This window comes from Leptinotarsa decemlineata, unplaced genomic scaffold, assembly GCF_025532065.1.
Source record: "Leptinotarsa decemlineata unplaced genomic scaffold, Ldec_3_MD MMD2_tig00026328_RagTag_RagTag, whole genome shotgun sequence".
NCBI lineage: Eukaryota > Metazoa > Arthropoda > Insecta > Coleoptera > Chrysomelidae > Leptinotarsa > Leptinotarsa decemlineata.
Window position 1 is genome coordinate 8,376,318 of NW_027412688.1, and position 21,860 is coordinate 8,398,177.

Here is a 21,860-nt window from a genome sequence, read left to right on the forward strand (position 1 = left end):
ATGGTGCTCCTGCACATTATTACGGTGCAGTAAGACGTTACCTAGATGAAGAATATCGTGGTAGATGGATTGGACGACGAGGTTCGATCGAATGGCCAGCTCGGTCACCGGACCTTACACCATTAGATTTTTTTCTATGGGGGTACTTGAAATCTAAGCACCTGACAGTATTGCCATTCTGAAACAACGAATTGTTGAAGAATGTAGGGCAATTTCCGCTGACACACTGGGACAAGTACGACAAGAGTTTAGCAATAGGATGCATTACTGCCAGGAAGTAGATGGAGCACATTTTGAACACTTATTATAAGAACTGGTTCTTAAATCTTTATTAATTAAATGCGAAACTATAATTTTCGTATTTCTTCAATTTATCAATCAAAATCAGCCGAAACCCAAACAAAATTGGTATGACTGAATAGGTACTTTCAATACCTTTCAAACGAGCTGTCACTTGCCATAGGGTCCCATTTAAAATTTTTGGTCACAGTGGCCTTGTGACGTCATTTATGACTATTGCGTCACCTGTTATGACCAGTTAAGAAGCCTACATCCGTTTATTTCCACACTCCAAATTTCATTATTATAAGTATACCCGTTCAAAAGATACGAGGGGGGGAGGGGACTTTTGACTAGCACTGTATAATGAGCCAGCACAGAACAGTTTTATTGAATTTTCTGTAGAGAGTATCACTGAAAAATTACCCTGAGGTTGTTGAAATCAGTTATGTAGGTTCATATTTTTTTATTAATATAATTTAATTTTAAAATTCCAAGTATGAGAAGTGAAAAGACTGAAATTTTCATTAAAAATCATTCTGCCAGCTGGACAAGATTCTTACTACCAGTAGCAGATCATTCCATAATTGTTTTGTTCATAGTAATATATATTCATTGCCATTTGATAGTTCTATAAAATTATAGGACGAATAGTTAAAAAAATTAAATTCCTTCAGAAACTTTTCATTTAAATTCATGTACATTCCATGAGAAAGTAAGAACTTTCTAGTTATCAATAAAGTAAGAACAAGTGGAAAAAGGCAGTGACAGAATGCAACAACCGTGCCACATTATTTTGTATATGTATATACAGAAATATTGTGACCGTGCGTTCCACTAAGCGCTCACAACCATCAAAATGCTCCTTTAGCCGATTCACAACGACCAAGGTCGTTATGTTCGCGGCGAAAACGTCACTCATGACGTCATTATTTTCGCTCACGGCAAGCTCAACGACCCATTCGAAGAGGTGGGTCAAAGCGGACGTTGAAAATATACCGGCTCAATTTTTCAAATTGTTTTTGAATTGACATTTGATGTTCAAAGATGGCGACAAGAGACATGACAATTCCAAAATCTACAGTGTAATATGTGATAGAAAATCATATACCTGAGATTTCTTTTGAATTTTCCATCTGAATAACTATGAATTACATTCTCATAATCAATTATACGTGGCGTAAATTTTCGGTTTTCACTATTATGATTTTGTAAAGTTCTTCATTCGCAATAGTGCTTCATTCTGAAGCACTATTGCGACGCATCAACAAATATCATCCTCGACATTTGTAATGCTTACATGAACGTTCTGAATACTCCATAATCCATTCCACTTGAATTTACGATGGTAACACTAGCAAGCAAGTGAAACGGAAAAACTGAGTGTGAGTGATCGTTTTGAACGCTTAGTGGAACGCACTATCAGTAATAAGTTTAAAAATAAATGTGATTATAGAATACAGGCAGAAAGGCCAATCAAAGTTCTCTCCCCTAATAGGTATATCTTTTGCAATTTAGTACTTTGTCCTACATAACATAGATTCAAATTGTAAGATGTTCACATTATTATAACCTGTACCTTTGTATTCCATCATGACCTAAAATAAGGGCTGCCATCGGGAACGCCGTCAGGTCAAGTCATTGATTTTGGCTTGTTTTAGTAATTTTGAGTTTATTTTCCGAGATTTTGTCATATAAATTAGGTGTTGAATGCCCCTGAATGCTTAGGTCATCTTCAATCCGTGAGTTACTGCGAACACAACCTATTCTTGCCAAACGGCTTATCGGGTGCTAGGAACATTTTACTCCGAATGATCATGGATTGGCAAGGGAATCTATCTGAGGAGAAAAACAATTCAATAAAAAATTTATTAATGAAAAATTATGAGTTGTAAAAGAGAATAAATATCAGGCGAAAAATCAAGATACATCACTTGTCAATCGAAGGCGATTGTGGATAATAGCAATCGAAACGTCGTTGAGTAGCTCGATTTGGAATATTCATTTTTTTCCATCTTTTTCATTATTCATCTACATTAGTACATCTAAATTCTAATTGTTCAGGTTATTTCATCGCAATTTCTATTCTTAACAAATTAATTTTCCACAGCTTGTCTGTTATTTTCTTTATTAACCAGCTCATAGTAATATTTAGGTCATGTTTTTTTCAACCTTTCATTCAAATAGTTTTCATTTCTAGTTCCCATAGATTTCAAATATGGTAACACCTTTAACATTCACAACCATTCCTGTTAGAACTCATAAGGAATTAGTTATGACTAGGTTGCAGTCACAATACCGCTTAATATCTTCCTAGTATCGCTGGTAGTAACGTTTGGTTGCAACGACTCAAATTAGAATAAGATTGGTGATAACAAAACGCACTTAATAATAAACTGACAGGCTCCAACAATTCATTATTTGTCATTGACTGTATTTTGAGTCTAAAGTTTTGTGTTGACACTGTTGACAGAACGAAAAGTGACAAATAAATTAAGCTAATGAAAATCTCAATAAAATGAGAATGAAGAGGTTTGAAAAACTCATTTGAAAACATAATTGCTTACAGAATTCGTAAATTGAGTTTTATTGAAGTATCGAATCTCTATAACCATGGTGGACACCGATAGACTCAGACAGTGGCTTTCCAAGGTTACTTTATTACTTCAAAGATTGACTGTAAATAACAATTTTTCTCTTTCTTTTACAGTATCATAATCCTGAAGTGGCATTTAGAGATATAATGAGTGCAGTATCTCAATACGGCGGATTGCAACCTCATCAAGAACCTTATAGTATGTATGACTCATGATATTTTAATTGTTGATATGTTAATACATTTTTATTTATTTCTTCATTCAAAAAATTTTTATCGAACTTTCTACTTCTCCATTCATTCCTTGAAGGCAATAGGAAACTTTCAAATAAAGGAAAATATCTAAATACCTACAGTTGAAGTACATGATGAAACTCAGAAATAATTCTAATAGTAGATATAAGAAATTTAAGACTGGGCCAACTTTCAATTATCGCACAGAACTCAGTTTGTAATCTTCTTAATATTAAGGTGATGTTCAAAAAATTGGCGTATTGGCGGTTCAAATATACATCAAAGCCACAAGAATTCAGGAAGGCAGTATCCTTACAGATGATAAGCTCCAGAATTACCCAATGATGAATACAGTCATATTTGAAAACTCATTATAATTTCCTCTCGAACGAAGTAGTAGAAACGATAGTACAAAGTCAATTTCAATATGACCGAACTAGTTTTACTTAATTTTCTTCCTGTACATAAATACATACACTTGATGAAAATTCGTTATAACGTATTAAAAAAAAAACCTGTTTCGCTCTCATTAAAGTGTGTTTTTTGAATAAGTTTATGTACATACTAGTATAGTAAATTCATGTTTACTCCAAAGCACTTTCCTAATCTTTAGAAAATTTTTTTCGTTATCTCAATTTCAAAGAAATTCAATCCCAATTGTCTCACTTCAGGCCTATTAGTATTATGCCTACTATCTCTGAATTCTTGGAAAAGATTGTATTGCTCCAGCGAAAAGACATACTGATCCACAATAAAGTATTACCAATCATGCAGTCTGGCCTTCATTCGGGTCGGGACATAGTGCCTGTATAGCTTCAGCTAAAGGAAAAGATGAAATATTTAGCGCATGGGAAAAACATACTACTATTTTGATTGTATGGTACTTCAGTAAATTAGATTAGATTGATAGCAGAGCTGGCCTGTTTTACTGGGACCTTTGCAGATCTATTGTGATGCTTCTTGGTTATTGGGGCTCTTATCTAGCTTGATCTCTTTAACGAGACTCCAAAACTTTGATATTGGCTTTCTGGGTTCTCATTCCCACATCCTCCATGCCTTAGCCTTGTAGGACTTTAGTAAGGCACACCATACCTTGAATCATGAACCATTGTGCTTGAAACACAAGAACAAGTTATCAGTTATTAATTGATTGGATGGAGTCAACAGGTCAAAATCAACAACAGTTTTTCAGAAAGAAGGAATATCAACCAGAAAGTGCCATACTCTATCCTCTGTTTTTTCTGTTTGGAATCTTTGGTGTAGTAATGAATATTACACAGATTAGCAAGACTTTCTTCAACACTAACAACTGGATAGGCATCTTGCAAGTCAGCTGTTGGCACTGTGCTTTGTTGAATATCAACATTGGTTTCATCAAGCCATCTCCTGATCTATCGTCGCTTGAGGATGCGTAAAGTACGAACATTATGCATATCTAGATTATTATTGCTCGCGTTAGGTTGCTTGTGACATGAATTTACTCATTCCTTAACTATCTTCTTTGTACAGAAGTACAATCCACACTGCTGGCACGTTCTATCTGCAAGTTACTGACGATCCTTCTGCAGGCTAGGGCAATATAGGTCATAAGGCAATTTGATAAAGCCCTTATGTGCTGGTGTGATTCCAAGAGATCGATGCAGAAGAAATGTAGCAAACGTTCTGCCATTATGCTCTTGAGGCTTTGATATATGTAGGCCACTGGACGACTGCAAAATTGGATAAGGGGGTATAACGAAGCGTTCCGAAAGAATAGATTGAAGAGAACTGCACACATGTTCACAGCAAGCGCGGTCACCACACTTCACGACCTGGTGATGACATTTAATTAAGAATTTTTGGTGTAGAAATCACGCGTTTGACGAAAAAATGAAGACACGTCATATCTTACTACACCCCCATCCTCCATGTAATATTTTGTGGTTGATACTAAACCTCCTTCCCCCTTTAAAGCCTCACGTGATATATTTATACAGTGTGTCAATTTTAAAACTTACAATGGGCTATATCTCATGAACGAAAGCTGATATCGAAAAATGCTTGAAACCGTTTCTAGGATAGTAAGGGGGAACTAAAGTGACATGAAAGAGAACTCACCCCTATCAACCCCCTAGGCCCTACCCACCAAAACTCAAAAAGTTTAAATTGCAAACCCCTACTTGTGATACATCCTTGAGAAGACTATAAAAATGCTATCCAATGGTATTAGTTGAATTACAAATTTATTAAAAATGTCAATTAAGTAAATGTTCAAAGTGGGTTCTGTTGTTTTGTAAACAATTACAGTCTGTTGTCAAAGTCTGCAAGAACTTTGATATCAGCCGGCTTACTATGACTTTTTTATTTGTAATGCTACCTCCCGGATTATTATTTTAAATGGTAAGTGTCAGTCGATACTTTTTTTGTTAAATAAAAACTTTATTTGCCGTTTTTGCAAAACAAGTTGGAATGATCTTTGTTTTGGGTTCTGTCAGAGTCAATAATTTTTGGTTTGTTTGAGACTTTTATCCGGACAAAAATGTAAGTCACGCGTACATCTGCGATTTAGTTGAAAAGTTTAGAGAAATGGGATACATGCAAAATAAAAAAAGGAATGCCCCAAGATTACTGAATGAAGCAACCCAAATTAAGGTCCTTGGAAATTTTGCAATGGAGCCTACTGCATCAAGACGTCAAGTATCTGCAGTGACAGGACTGTCACATGAGTCGGTTAGAAAGGTGTTGAAATTACATAAGTTTCACCCGTACAAAACACAAATTCTTCAAGAACTAGGCGATGATGATCTAGACCGACGAATTGAGTTTTGTGAACTCATGACTGAAAGAATTCGCGTTGAACCGAGAATGTTAAAAACTATTTGTTTCAGTGATGAATGTTCTTTTATGCTGAATGTTAATGTAAATAAACAAAACTGTCGGTACTGGAGTGATGCGAACCTGCATCGATTCAGAGAAGGTCACACTCAATATCCTGAAAAACTGAATGTTTGGGCAGGAATATTAGGCGATGCTATAATTGGTCCCTTGTTCATACCAGGCAATTTAAGTGGCGACATTTATCTCAATATACTGGAAAACACCATCAAACCTTTAATTGTGCATGAATTAGAGAACCAAAGGGACGACCAAGGCAACCTAACTGTAAACAAAGATTTGCTGCACTTCCAACAAGATGGAGCACCTCCTCATTATGCAGCTCTGGTTAGGCACTGATTGGATACTAATTATCCGAACAAATGGATTGGAAGGAGAGGTCCCATTGAGTGGCCACCGAGGTCACTAGACTTGGCACCATCTGACTTTTTTCTGTGGGATCACTTCAAGTCAGTTGTTTATAAAACGCAATCTGCGTCACTTGGGGAATTGCGAGAAAGAATTACGCAAGCATGTCGCGCCATTATTAGAACAACATTTGCTAAAGTTTGTGCAGAATTGGAAAATAAGCTGTATTATTGTTTACAAAACAACGGAATCCACTTTGAACATTCACTTAATTGACATTTTTAATAAATTTGCAGTTCAACAAAAATCTCATTGAATATTCCATTTGAGCCAAAGTTTCACAATTATTGCTTCACCCCGTACAATTATTATTTACACAATTGGATAGCATTTTTTATAGTCTTTTCAATGATGTATCACAAGTAGGGGTTTGCAATTTAAACTTTTTGTGTTTTGGTGGGTGGGGCCTAGGGGGTTGACGGGGTGAGTTCTCTTTCATGTCACTTTAGTTCCCCCTTACTATCCTAGAAACGGTTTCAAGCATTTTTCGATATCAGCTTTGTTCGTGAGATATAGCACATTGTAAGTTTTAAAATTGACACACTGTATATTTATTTATACCGCAGAAGTATCATAGATCATTTAGTCGCTAATAAATTGGTATCATCTTCAAGAACATCAACTGAATTGACGATACCAATAAAGAAAATGAAACCTTGTCAAAGTCTGGCTTTGAGGCTTACACAGAGTGCACATCAGCCTGAACGAACGAGTAGAAGGAGATGCGCTCTTCGCAGTTCAGGAGAGTTTGAGATTAGAACAAACTGGTTGTGTTCTGTTTGTAAAGTTCCACTTTGTCTTGGGAAAAACAAAACATGTTTCCAGACATATCACAGCAATTTCAAATGAGGGAAATTTCATGAAAAATTTCAACTAATGGAATGGTAGGTTAAATTTTGAACCTCTATTTTTCTGAAAAAATTGGTTAATTTCAATTTTTTTGTTTGTTTGTTTTCCTTTCTTGAATGATTTCCATTTGGTTTGTTGATAAATTTCTCAAAAAATAGGTGAAAAAATAAAGCTGTACATCTAGGGGGTGTTTAATTTTGAGTTTCCTGTGCCTGAAAGAGTTGAGCATATCTGGATCGCCGTTGACGTCATTCAACAATTTTCGAGCGATGCTCATGCGACGGTTTCTTTAGTCAAAATTCAGCAACTTTGGATCGCAATTCGCTGCCAAAAATTTTCAAAAAAGTTGCATAACATGAGTCAACCGATATGCTGACATTCTCAGTAACTTCTCTAATAGTGATTCGACAATTCTCCATAACAATATTCTTCAGTTTTTCAACATTTTCATCGGTTGTTGATGTGCTGGAGCCTCCAGGGCGAGTGTCGTCATTTACATCTTCTCGATATTTTGGGAAAAGCTTGTACCACTTGTAAACATAGTACAATCGCCGTATGCCACTGTCAACATTTCGAGTGCTTTCGAGCACCTAATTCCATTTTTTACACAAAATTTGTTGCAGATTCGTTGATCCATTCTTCTCGATAGTAGAAAATCGCGGAATACGCAAAACACTTGTATGCCTCTCACCAACAAAATAAACATGCTAAAAAGCTGAAACAGTGAACATATTTTAGAAACGAGTGTACCAACATAAAAAAAATCGCTAATCGTAGCCCGCGAAATTTGAACACTCACCTTATTTTTTGAACAGTTCACTTATGTAGATCAAGGAAACATGACAATAACTAATTTGTAACTATGAAATATAATCAGATTCACTAATAATGTACAGTTTGAACCAGATACCTATTCAAAGTTTATAAGCATGGATTTTATTTGTGAGATTCTTTTGGACTGTACATATCTGTGGTATTTGTAGTAGACTAAAAAGCACAACATTTTATATAAGAAAAGTTGAACATATTCAAAAAACACTTGAGATTTCTACTTGAAAGTTTACAAAACCGTACATATGTTTCGCTATAAAATAGCATCTTCGGGCGTCACAATACTTTTGAGTGGAAAAAGTTGAACACATTTTTGATCAGTCTTCTTTAATTATTAACTGTTATAAATCGTTTGAATGTGTATTTTTAGTAGGGTTTGTTTGTGGTTCAACGAGTCAAATCCATTGACATATGACTACTTACAGGAGTTATACTGTTCACATCCTGACCTATTTGAGACAATTTATATCAAAATATATTATTGCTTCCTCGCGCTGTATACTTTTTAAATCTTGGTAAATTCAGAAGTTAGTTGAAGAATTCACCAAAAGTTTTTTTCATTATATTGATTTTTTCGTGCGTTGTAATTGTATGTATGTATGTATATAGCAGAGAGGGTGAGTATATACCCACAGCACTTAGACCACATGTGACCCATTGTACATCCTCCGGAAGAGTTGTCCTCCTAGGTCATCGTCCATCCTGTCCTTTCCACGAAGGTGGACAGGTCACTAGGAAACATCTCCTTTATATCGGCAGGTGTAGACCAAGATTTGCCGAACACACACTCTCTTTGACAACCTTGAGGTATCTCACGGCGGCCTCCGCGAAGGTTTTGGAAGGTGCGCGGCATCTTCAACCTTCCTGGGGTTCCCCTAGTGGAGGAGCACAAGTGAGAGAGCTTTCCTGCAGGGGCAGCCAGTTCCTTACCTTTATTCAAGACGGAGCTCTTGGCGCGCGCCGCAGAAAGTGCCCTTGCTGTTGGAGGTGGAGTGGGGGAGGAGGAGGGTGCACTTTTAGTTGCTTCCACTCCTGCCTCTTTCGCTCTCTTTCTCCTTTTGACCTCGGCGCCGCAAATGCGCCGAGGTGATTTGCTATGTTCAGCCTCATTCTGAGCGGTGATAGATTGAGGTGAGCACTTCTGTCCAGCCTCGGGATTGGTTTTTGTTGTTTCTGTTTTTGTGTTGTTTCATTCATGTGTGTTCCCACGACTAGAAAGGGAAGAGTTGGTCACCTCTGGCAGAGCCCTGCATTACCAGAGGTAGGCTGATTACAATGAGGTTTCGCCGAGTTCCCCAAGGAGATCGTTCGTGACCGCATATCACTCTGCGGCCATTCAGCTGTCGGCACGATTCCTTACACCTTATCTTGGGTGGACTGATCCACGTAGGCATGTTTTGCAAAGGCTTCTGGGGAGGGGGGGGGTTCAGTTCCCCTCACCCTACTAATTTCTGCCACTGACCAGGAGTCCGGCGACCCCGTCCGTAAGGCCACATTGGCTTTCTGGACAGGGCCTCCAGTCCCCTGGCCGTTCCCATATCCGCCACCTGGGGACGCGCCCAATAGGTAGCCCAACCCACGGAGTGCTTTGTAATTGATTTCATATAATATTGAATTTGATCATTAATGTTAGTGTTTTTAACCTGTTGTAGTTAGTGTTTGAACTGTGATATAGTTTTTCAGTATTGCTTCACATTGAATACTATTTTCATACTATGTTAATCAAATAGCTATTACTAGATTGCAATAGTTTTTGAAAAGGCAAACATAAAATTTATATTCCACCATTTGAAAAGTGCATAGTAGAACTCTTTCCAACATACTCTCTGTCAACAAAATCATGTTGATGCAATTTTCCTAAATATACATAAAACAGTTTGAATGTAAATCGAGTTCGTATTTACTTCAAATACTTTTGAATATTCTCAACTTTTTTTCAGTACTTTTAGTTTTTCCACCAAAACTTTTCTGTTTTTTTCCAAGGTCACAAAGAAGTCGAATATCTCCATTGATGCTTGTTTTAAATGGAGATTTGAACTGATAAACTTATACATGAAGTTTGCAGTCGAATGAATCGATTATCAGCACTGAAGATTTTGAACCAGAAGCGATTTCTTTCTGTATGCTATTCAAACGTTTCTGAAACATCAATAGCTCATCCTGCGTATCTTGTACTTCTGTCATTATCTTCAAGAACTACTATTGGCACAATATGTTCTAGTGTGATTTTTTTCATTTATTACAAAGAATCGAGAAATAACCAGAAATTGAGTCTCCAAATTGTTTGGCTTGCAATTATCCTTTTTGCAGTAAAAGCTGCAGAGAGGCAGCGATTTCTCAGTTGGCGGTTAATGCCAAAGCTTGATTTTGCTGAAAGCTTTGCCATTATGACCTTAAGTATATATTAATGGAGAAGTGGAAAGTTGAATAAGGTTTTTTCTGCATAATATACAACAAACATATTTTTCATGCAGTGTTCAATGATGGTTCCAGAGCAGATTTAGTTAATCTTAGTGGTACCATACCTGTGCGCTACAGAGGCTCCCTGTATAATATTCCGATATGTATATGGCTGATAGACACACACCCAAAAAATGCTCCAATTTGTTACGTTAAACCTACTGCAGATATGTCCATAAAAGTGTCAATGTTTGTTGATCAAAATGGAAAAATTTATTTGCCATATCTGCATGACTGGGTTCAAGTGAGTATAATACCATGAATTATATGCAGGTGGGTGCATGCAGCAGATATTCCTTTGATGGTTGTTTGATATTTATTATTCACATACAATTTTTGAGTTGGTCCTATTATTTCTGTTCTAGAATGTGTCTGATTTATTGGGTCTCATTCAAGTACTGATTGTTACATTTGGTGAGCATCCTCCAGTATTTGCAAAGACCAGAGAAAGCAGTGTTACGCCATACCCATCCAACTGTAAGTGGCTTATTGTTGAAAAAATATTCTTTTTTTTTTCGTTTACGTTTACAATGTGTTTCATTATGTGTGCATCAAACGGGCTATTTTATTTGTTGTCCAATCGAAATTTGAACACTGCCAGTGCAAGTTGAATATGTAGTAATAATAAGTCGAACAGCAGACAGAGCAGTGTAAAAAATATTAGGTTTGTTCAAGAATAAAAAAAATTTAACAAAATGTTATGAAGAAAAGTTGTTTGTCATGGCCTCTCATTCATATTTTTATTATTTTTCGGATTTTTAATTAATCTTGTAATCATGTTCAAAGTAGCTACAATAAAATTATTTTAAACAGTACCTAAGAATATGTTGCGAAGAAAGATACGCGTATGTTAGTGTAGAAATCAATCAGATTCTACACAAGTTGTAAATGGGAGTTGAATGTATCTCTCCTTGATAAGTTCATTTCTGTTAGAGTTTTGGTACATGAGACGTTTCTTCCCTGCTTGGGGCTTTGTTCAAGAGATAGAGGTGTTACAAGTTAACAGTCTTTCTCGCAGACGAAAGTTTCACATATGTAGCGAAGCCGTGTTGAAATTGATTGAGTCCCAGATACTTTGCTGTCTGGGTAGGATCTTTCCTGTACTGACGAGAGGTAATACCTTGAATCTGCAGTCTGCAGGTGATCTACTCGAATGTATATCGCATAAATGTCTGTTGGATATAATTCAGTGTCCAGCGTAGTATTAGTCGAGAAAGTAGTGGTTTTCCGACAGACGTTTACCAGAGCCTACTGAGTAGGTAGTTGGGAGGGATTAATATTTCAGAATTCATTTTGAAATATTTTTGTATACCAATGGTTTTCATTTTTGATTTCTGAATTTTAACAAAATATGTTTTTGTCCTTCAATTATGTGATATATATTTTGATTACTTATAAGTTCACTTTCAGACAGTTTCTATATCTGGAAGGTACTTTTGAATGAATGAATAAATTTGATTTGAATTTGCCTACCCTTTATAATTTATTTATTTATTTTTGTATACGGGTAATCCCCATGAGGAAAAAGAAATAATAAAAATACAGTATTAACTTGAAATTAACTTAACTTTAATGTATGTATAAGTATGGAACGCCGTTTTACTTTTTATTGTCACAAATATTCATTCCTCAATTTATTCAACTAACAATGTATTTGTTTGAATTTAATTGATTCATGCATTTGTTCGACACATTAAAAACGATTGTTCCCAAAATTTGTTCTATTTTAAATGACACTTGATTTAAAATGTTACATGAATTAATTTGTTTGATGAAAAGTTGCGAACAGTTATAATATATATTCATTGTTTGAAATTTTTGGAAGTAAATGTTTGTCATATATACTTTTTTTGTAACTATCGAATAATTTACTACAATTTCTGTGAAACATGAATAAAATGGTTTGTTGATAATTATAGTTACATGAATTAAAACGATTGTTGATAATTTTAATTCGGCGCTAGCGTCGAACGGATTCTTGCAGAAACTGAATTTTTAAATCTGGCAACATGATAGTTTAGTGATAGTAACACAATATTCCGTCCGACCGCAGCGCCGAATAAAAATTATCAACAATCAATTCAATTCATGTATCACCTAAAAGCAACAATCAAAACAATTCATTTTTACAAAATACCAACAGAAAGTAAAACGGCGTGCCACGCCGTTTTACTTTTTTTAATATTCCTTTGAAATGATCTGAACTATTTTGTTTGTTGAATTTCAGTGATACATGAATTAAATTGTTTGTTGATAATTTTTATTCGGCGCTGCAGTCGAACGGATTATTACCGTACTATGACCAATGACATACATATTATATGCAGTTATGTAGTTCCGCAAAAATACGCCCGACGTCAGCGCCGAATAAAAATTATCAACAAACAATTTAATTCATGTATCACTGAAATGCAACAAACAAATTAATTCAATTCTTTCCAAAGGAATAATAATAAAAAGTAAAACGGCGTGGCACGCCGTTTTGATTTTTATTAATATTCATTTGAAATGAGCTGAATTATTTTGTTTGTTGAATTTCGGTGATACATGAATTAAATTGTTTGTTGATAATTTTTATTTGGCGTCACTGTTGAACGGCGTGTTGTCGTACTATAAATGAACTAGCATGTTGCCATATGTAACAATTGAAGTTCTTGATAAATCCGCTCGATACCAGCGCCGAATTAAAATTATCAACAATCGTTTTAAATGTATCTTTCAAATACAAGAAACTTTTTAAATCATCAAAAAATTTAATTTTTTGTCAGAAATTAGCTTTTTAAAAAGACTGATGAAATAAAATGATAAGTACTTGCTTGAGAATGTTTTGCACAAAAGTTGTAACCAAATTTTAAATTGAATGCATTAAAGTGAATATTGCAAATATTGAACACTTTCAATAAAATTGAAATATAACAATCTTTATTATTCATTGAAAAATATTTAGTATGGAAAGTTAATTTGCTATATTTTCAGACAAACGAAAGTCTATTTTTATTACCAACAATGTTTCATGGAAACACTTTGACAGTCATTCAAATATATTCATTGAAATTTTATTCCCAAACTTACTTTTAGAAAGTGAATTTAAAGTTACATTGTAATTCAACAGTCATATAAATAACTAACATTTTATTGAAAGGTCAAAATTATATGCGGAATTGAAACGTTTGTTGAATTTACTCGAATAATACATTCCATTGATTGTTGAATTAAAATGTTGGTTTATTGCTGAGTTGAACTATATGTATATAGATTATTTTTCAGCATAATATATAATAAATTGGCGTTCCATTTTCCAATACTCTGAAACAATATTTTTCTTCGGAATCAATAAAAGCTTCAAGTTATTTCATTACTCTTTTTTATTCAAATAACAATTTTATTCATGTAACATTTTAAATCAAGTGTCATTTAAAATAGAACAAATTTTGCGAACAATCGTTTTTAATGTGTCGAACAAATGCATGAGTCAATTAAATTCAAACAAATAAATTGTTAGTTGAATAAATTGAGGAATGAATATTTGTGACAATAAAAAGTAAAACGGCGTTCCATATATAAGTGTAAACATATATCAATGTAAATATATAAAATTTAAATGACATAAACTTGAAATTAACATTATCCTAACTAGTTATCTATTGAATCTATTGCTACACTGTTTTTTGAAAGTATTCAGTGAAATTCCTGTAATGTCACAATTAAGACTGCTGGCTTCTCGCATAAACCTTGACATAGGTGAGAAGTATCCATAGTCAGTATGGTGATTAGGGACAATAAAAAGATCATTGTTCCGAGTTGAACAAGCAGGTACTCGGAAAGAGACTTCACATAATAGATTATTTATATGTACAGTATAATGAGGCAACCTGTGACATATACTCCAAAACAGACCTTATTTAGGCTACGGCTAGATAAAAAATTCTGGTGGCATCCACTGTTAGATCCTTACAATTTCAGAAGGCAAAACCCAGAAGTTCAAGAGCTTTATTGATGGTGGTGTTGATGTGGCTGGTGAATGAAAGGTTTACATCAAAGATTATACCCAAATCTCTTATTTCATTGAGCTGTTTAAGATTGACATTGTCAAGAACATAGTTGAAGATAAATTTGTTATTTATTCTAGCAAACGTTATACAGAACCATGTTCATTGATTTAACGACATCCCATTGTTTTCAGACCAAAAATGTAGAGAATTGATATCATCCTGTAGCTTATGAAAATCTTTCATACTTTAGAAAAGCAAATATAGCTTCAGGCCATCAGCAACAAACAATAACTTACAGAAATGAATTGAATTGCCAACATCGTTTATAAATTGAGTTAACAGCAGGAGTCCCAAATGAGAGCCCTGTGGCACTCCAGAAAGTACCAAAATTCGTTCTTATTCAAAGTTTTTTCTAGAGATAATCGCTTATCCAGTAAGTAATAAAGTTGGGAAAACCTAAAGAAACCAACTTCTGTACCAATAGATTATGGTTAACACGATTAAACGCTTTACTAAAATCAGAATAGATTGCATCAATTTGTAGGCCTGATTCGAGACTTTTTTGATTATTTCATTTTGATATAGTACGAGGTTGCTTATTGAAGATAGCCCAGTTGTGAAATCATGTTGCTGATCAATTAGTAAATATATTATCTACGTATGCATTTCTTTAAGGACTATTTGTAACAGCAATAAAAAAAACAAAGAATACTGTTTTCAATCTTACAAAATCTTTTAGCTTTCATGCCCCAACCTACTGGTAGCTACGTGGCTCCTTACCCTCCAGCACCTTATTCTGGATCTTCAGGTGGTTTTGGAGGTTACCCTCCCTACCCTCCTACCAGCAATGCCGGTTACCCACCTTACCCGTCATATAACACTCCGTACCCACCTTTTTCGGGCAGTAATTTCGGTACACCAACGCCACCTGCCGGAACCGGCACCATCAAAGACGAACACATTAGAGAGTCACTTTTGACAGCCATCGAAGAGAAGTTGCTGAGGAAGATGAAGGAACAGTTTCAGCAGAACCAGGCCGAACTAGAAACTTTGAAGCGTACGCAGGAAGAGTTGAAGCAGGGAAAAGCAAAGTTGGACAGTATATTGAGCAGGATGGAGAAAGAGAAGGTGAGACCTTCAAATTCTTTTTACCCAAAATTCCTGATATTGTTCACTTACAGAGCGTCTCTTACATTCAGGCAGCTCTTGTGTTTAGTAAATTCATAGGAAACTGAAATAAAATTAAAATAGATGAAACGAATCAGGACTATATTCTTAGATTTGTTTCACTTGGTTCTTAATTATTTATCTAATAGGTGATGTCATGAAAATAAATTGGTGATTTTGTGAGAATTCAGTTGTGATGATCCAGACATTACAGTTTAGTAAACTAGTGAAACCTATTGCAGTATTATACATGCCTGAAGAAGCTATCATATAGTGAAACCAGTGCTGACACAGTTTTGTACACTAATTTCAATAAGCAGTTCAAGTTGAGCAAGAAAGGATAAAATCGAATGCTGCTTGAAGCAAAACAAAACTATTACTCAAATCAAATATTTCTCCAGTCAGTATAGACACGCCTGAAGAAGCTATTGTATAGCGAAACATGTGTTGCATTTTAGTAAAACTTTTCAGTGAAAATCTCACAAAGTGTTTCTTGAATAAACTTTTCAGCATCTCAAGTTGTCAGATATACAGGGTGTTTATTAAACATGGGGCAAACATTTAAGGGACTATTCTAAGGATATTTGTCCTTTGATGATTTTTGTTTGTTTCGAAGATACGGAGCGAAAAAGAATTTCGACAATAACAATTTATTACCAAAAATTACATGTAATGTTTCTTACTCTACAAGAACTCTTGAAAATGACTAACTTCCGCTCGGATGCAAGATCCCAATCTTCTCCTCATCGACTCCCGAACTTTTTCAAAAACACCAGGATCATTTCTGATTGCATTTCTTGTAACCAATGGTACATCCTTCAGAAACTGAGGTACCGCTTGTTCCAAAAAGTTGCGGTATACCTCGCCGGTAGGTCTTCCTGGCTGAAATACCGCTCCAATTGGGAAGTCACCTACAATTCCCACCCAAACGTTTAACGAGAACTGATGTTGAAAGCCATCTTCAAGCACCTCGTGTGGATTTTCTTCAGCCTAAATATGGTTATTGTGAAAATTCCTTATTGCATTTTTTGAGAAACTGGTTTCATCGGTAAAAAGAATAAGGGTCAGTAGTTGAGGGATTTGAACCAATGTACACAAAAGCCATTAACAGAATGTTATACGTGGAAGAAAATCTGCAGGAAGATGTGCCTGAATTCGTTGTATGTGGTATGGGTACAACAAATAGTCACTAAGAATGTTCCAAATCGTCCCGTTACATTTGAAGTATTTGCAATTTTTCGTGTAGAGGTACCAGGATCATCTACTATCATGGTCCTCCATTTTGCTTCAATGCTCCTGTTTCACGAAGTCGTTGATGTATACTTTGGAAGGTTTTTCTATTAGGCACATTACGATTTGGAAATTCTTCACTGTACAACCGACTAGGTTCCAATGAATTGCCATCAGCAAGTCCATAAATGAAATGCATGTCAGCCATCTCTGCGTTACTATAGCCATTCATAATAGAGGACTTCACTAACAATTCAAATATTAAACACAGAAAACGCACGTCAAATAGACAAAGTCAATCAGTTTCAACCTATTCGACACATACAAACTATCACTTACGAGACATACAAATTGAATGTCTGCAGCCGTTTGTAGTAATCGGAATGTTATTGATAGGTACCAACGGAATTGTTAGATTTTTTATAATAATAAATATCGGATAAAATATCGACATTTTCTCTTTGAACTCCGCAGACTCTGTCCAGACCACTCTGGTCTGGACAACCAAGATGGTTGTTCTGATTATTGGAGTCCTTGGTGGAATGATGCCCTCTCTACTCTTGAATCTTAAAATCATACCGGCTTGCCGCACTAAGGCAGAAACCTTAGCCAGACAGATGCAGAAGGCTGTCATTCTTGCCTCACTGCGCTTGCTCAGGGCACATAACTCTCGGACCCAATGATCACTTACCCCACGGCGTGGGGAGTGGTCGTTGGTTGATAATGCTGGCGCGCCCTCCCAAATGTATCGGGGCTTCGGGGGGTAGTGCCTGGCCAGCGCACACTACGGTGAAAAAAAAAGTCTTTATTTCTGAAGAATAATCGCAAAAAATCGCAAAAAGATACAAAAACAGAAATAACGTCACCAGCAAGATAAATTTTGTCAGACAGTATGGCTGAGGTATTCAGCAATAGTATAGGGATCTATATTCAGTAGAATCTTATGAATTCCCTTTTTGAATTCGCCAAGTTTATTCATTTGTTTGATGCTGGTAGGGAGTTTGTTGAACATTTTTATGCTTTGATAGAACGGGCTCCTTTCTGTAACAGTCTGTTTTGGGTATACAAAGTCAAAATTTCTAGTGTTATATACATTTTGTGGTAGACTATTTTCAAAAAGATGTTTGTTTTAAATTGCACTAGTAGGTCCAGTGTAGTACACTACACTATTATTTCGGCTACGGTGATAATTTTAAAACTACTAAACTTGTTTGTTTGAAGGTGATTGACAATGTTTCATGATGAATTTGACCGTGCTTTTGGGCTCTGTAATACGAAGGAAGGTCTCGAGAAGGAACTAGACATCATCAAAAATGATCTTCAACGGAATGGCTACTCCAAAGCGATGGTAGAAAAGACTTTGGCTAAAAGACAGCAGGAGCCTCGCAAGGAAGAGAAGCCGTCACAACCAGTGCTTGCACTTCCCTATATCAGAGGATTATCGGAGAGGATAAGAAGAATTGGTTCCAAATACAACATCAGAACCTGCTTCAGATCCGGTAACACTATCCGTAGCAGCCTCACGAAAACCAGGCCACCAAACGCGGACTGCGATTCCAAGAATTGCATTTACCGGATACCCTGGGAGTGCGGAAAATCCTATATTGGTGAAACTAAGAGGCCATTGAATGTTCGCATTTCCGAGCACAAGAAACACACAGCGAGGGGAAACCAGCAAATCAGGAATAGCAGACCATGTTTGGACCCATCAACACAACATCGAGTGGTCCCAAGCTGAGATCTTGCACAGAGAGGAATATTGGTATAGGAGAAAATTCAAGGAAGCCGCATACATGTTGTCCAACAACGTATTCAGCCAAGCCAGCATAGAAATACGCAACATATGGAAACCCATCATCAAGCGAAAAATGGCCAACTCCCGCCAAAACGGGCATCACCCACGAAACCAGTGAAGCGGAAAATGGAAAGCGGGGATAAGTGAAAGTACTCGAACGACCTATAAATAGTCATCTCTCGGAGGAATCAGTCCAGTCATCACCCGAAGACGATTGTAGATACTAACAATCGATACGTCGTGAACTAACGTGACTTGGAATCTCTCAACTTCTTATTTTTATTTTCTTTTTTCATTTCTTTATATATTTTTTTATTCAATTTTTCTATTTTTACTTGTTTTTTATTTCACTATTATTTCATTTCAGGTTTATTTTGGTTAATATAATTGTTATTTTCAGCTATTCATTTTCAATTCTTCTTTTTTAGTTGTTTCAGGGATTTCAAATCATTTTATATAGTAGACAATGGAAGTCCGAACTAGTGAAATTTACTAAACTTGTTATTGTCAAAATTCTTTTTCACCCCGTATCATCGAAGCGAAGTCCCTTAATTTTTTCCGCATGTCTAATAAACACCCTGTATACTTAGTTCTACATGTTTATTAACTTTATCTCTGTTTTGAATATTTAAAAATTTGAGGGGGAAATGAAGAAATTTTCACTGAGAATGCCTAAACAGTCTAAATTGTCTTTTGCATCTTTTTCACACAATTTTAGCAGGCTTTTCAAACATTTATCATAATTATTTAAATTTTCTGGAACAGCACCTACAGCTGGAGTTCTATTTAATTTAATTATAGATACATTTATCAAATTTATAAAAGTGTCTTGTCAAATTGGTTTTTACCAAGTTTGGTTTCTTATTATTCTATTAAACGTATCATTTTTCTCAGAATGATTTAGATCGGAATATAACTTTGCTCAAAGACAAAGAACAGGAGTTGGAAAAAGCCATAGAAAGGATCAGTAATCAAGAATCTTTGGATGTGGATGATGCCGTTACCACAACTGCCCCCCTGTACAAACAGTGAGTATTTCAAATAGATGAGCAGTTGATTTAGTTTAAATTTTTATTTGAAATGACAAGCAAAATTTTGTAGTACTTCACTTTCAGGAAGTATTCTATTATTTGGTCCTCAATTTCAAAAAACTTTCATATTATCAATAATCCAATTAATTCTGTCATGTTCAATAATAATACAATTTCTATAGAAAACAAATTTTTTAAGAGTATATATATTTTTTTTTAGAATTAAGCAATTGTTTATTTCAAGGAAATACAAAGTATGAAATAATGAAACAACAACAAAAATTAATTAGCGCTCCGGGGCGACTTGATTTATTCCAGTGGCGCATTTGCTTTTTCAGCTGTAGGAAAATCCGGAAAAACTTGCAGCACCACATCATCTGAAGATCTTGATCTGCCAAAGTCCTCTCTTTCATAAAATAAAATGTAGGGTCTCCAGAGGCTCCAGTAAATTCAAGATATTGCCAGAATGTTTAGTGACAAGACTATCGTCAAACTTAAATCAATCCGTTTCGTCTTTGACAAATATATTGAAAAACTGACGAAGAGGCTCCTGCTTTTATTGAATTTTTTTTTCAAAATTAAACATTTTTATCCAAGTTGCATTATCGTAGAACCTCTGAAAACCTTACAAAACAAAATAACTAGAGGCATTTATGAATTACCTTCTTTGGAAGCAAGATTGAACTCACGAGTATATGAAGTGAGGAAGAACTATGAAAACTCTTTAAAATTTTGTGAGTCTGGCGATGAACCCAAAAATAAAAGGGTCACACCACCAAGTAACTTTCAACGAAGAATGTAATGGTCAAATTTGATTTGATTGTGAACCCCATTTTAAAGTTCATATCAAAGTCAACTCTGCTTTTCAAATAGCATGGAAAAAAATCACTGTCGTCTATGTATTAAGATTAGGTTAGGTTAGTTATAGAACAGGCCATACATGATTTTTTTTTAAATCACCGAATTCCGAAATCAGAGCCGAAATTCAACAAAATATGAATTTGAATCCGAAACAAGAACTTCTTCCAAACGCCAGAACCGCAATACTCTTCTCGGTGTCTTCAGGAGGTGAAGAAAACTAGTTAGTTTCGAGAAGAAAATTACAGTTCTGGTGCTTGGGAGGAGCTCTTGAATTGTGCTGTTTATCTGAGTTTGAGGTTGGAATTTAATGAAATTCTGAGTTTTGAAGTCAGAATTTACCAAATTTGGAATTTTGTTCAATTTTGACTTTGAACTGAAAATTTTATTAAACTCAGACTTTAGACTAGAAATTTTGTTTAATTTCATCTTTAAACTCAAAATTGTATTAAATTCCGAATTCAAATTCAAAATTTAGTGAATTGTACTCATAGGAAAAGTTCTACACCTTCAAAAATTAAAATTGAAACAAATTTTGACGAAATATCAAGATGTGGATCATAAAAATTTCTATTTAGCAGAATTTCAGTTTTGACTGTTCTTTGGTTTTTCGGATAATTGTCTATATGATGAATTGTTTCTCTATTCTCCTGTTAACTGTTATTGCATAATCATACTTGTTGTTTAGTTAAAGTTCCTAATTAAAAGCATTTGATGTTTTGAAGGACAATAAAACTAATTGGATTTAATTCCTAATTCACAGACTTTTGAATGCCTTTGCTGAGGAAGCTGCCCTAGAAGATGCCATTTACTACATGGGAGAAGCCCTCAGATGTGGAGTGATCGATTTGGACGTTTTTCTGCGACAAGTGAGAAGCCTCTCGAGGAAGCAGTTTATGCTACGAGCTTTGATGCAGAAGTGTCGCCAGAAAGCTGGCTTGTCGATCTAAGAAAAAGTAGTTTTTTCAAAATAGAGACTTTCGTAATTATACCTTCTGCTGATTTACTCAAAGTGTAATATATTTTAAGTTCAGAAACTATTTTTATTCACGTAATGTTATCGTATATATTATTCATATACAAATTTAAACATTTTTTGGTTACTCTTTTCATTTACCCACTTTTGCCTATATCACATTTGTACACACAGTGTAGGCCAATGAAAATGAAACAAGAACTATTTCTCATATTTGGCATTAAGAAAAAAACTGCTTAAATTCATTGAATCAGAGGCCCATTCATCATAGGGGCCCAAA

General features: G+C 35.2%; 1 protein-coding gene across 1 annotated transcript; it reads left to right on the plus strand.

Annotated features, from left to right (window-relative positions):
• Nucleotides 1–2,721: 2,721 nt before the first annotated feature.
• On the plus strand, nucleotides 2,722–21,698 carry TSG101 (Tumor susceptibility gene 101). Its single transcript, XM_074182732.1, has 7 exons — nucleotides 2,722–2,931; nucleotides 2,990–3,074; nucleotides 10,546–10,775; nucleotides 10,897–11,008; nucleotides 15,263–15,651; nucleotides 19,610–19,743; nucleotides 21,368–21,698. The coding sequence occupies exons 1-7, from the start codon at nucleotides 2,893–2,895 to the stop codon at nucleotides 21,552–21,554; spliced, it is 1,176 nt and encodes a 391-aa protein (XP_074038833.1). The 5' UTR covers nucleotides 2,722–2,892; the 3' UTR covers nucleotides 21,555–21,698.
• Nucleotides 21,699–21,860: the final 162 nt, after the last annotated feature.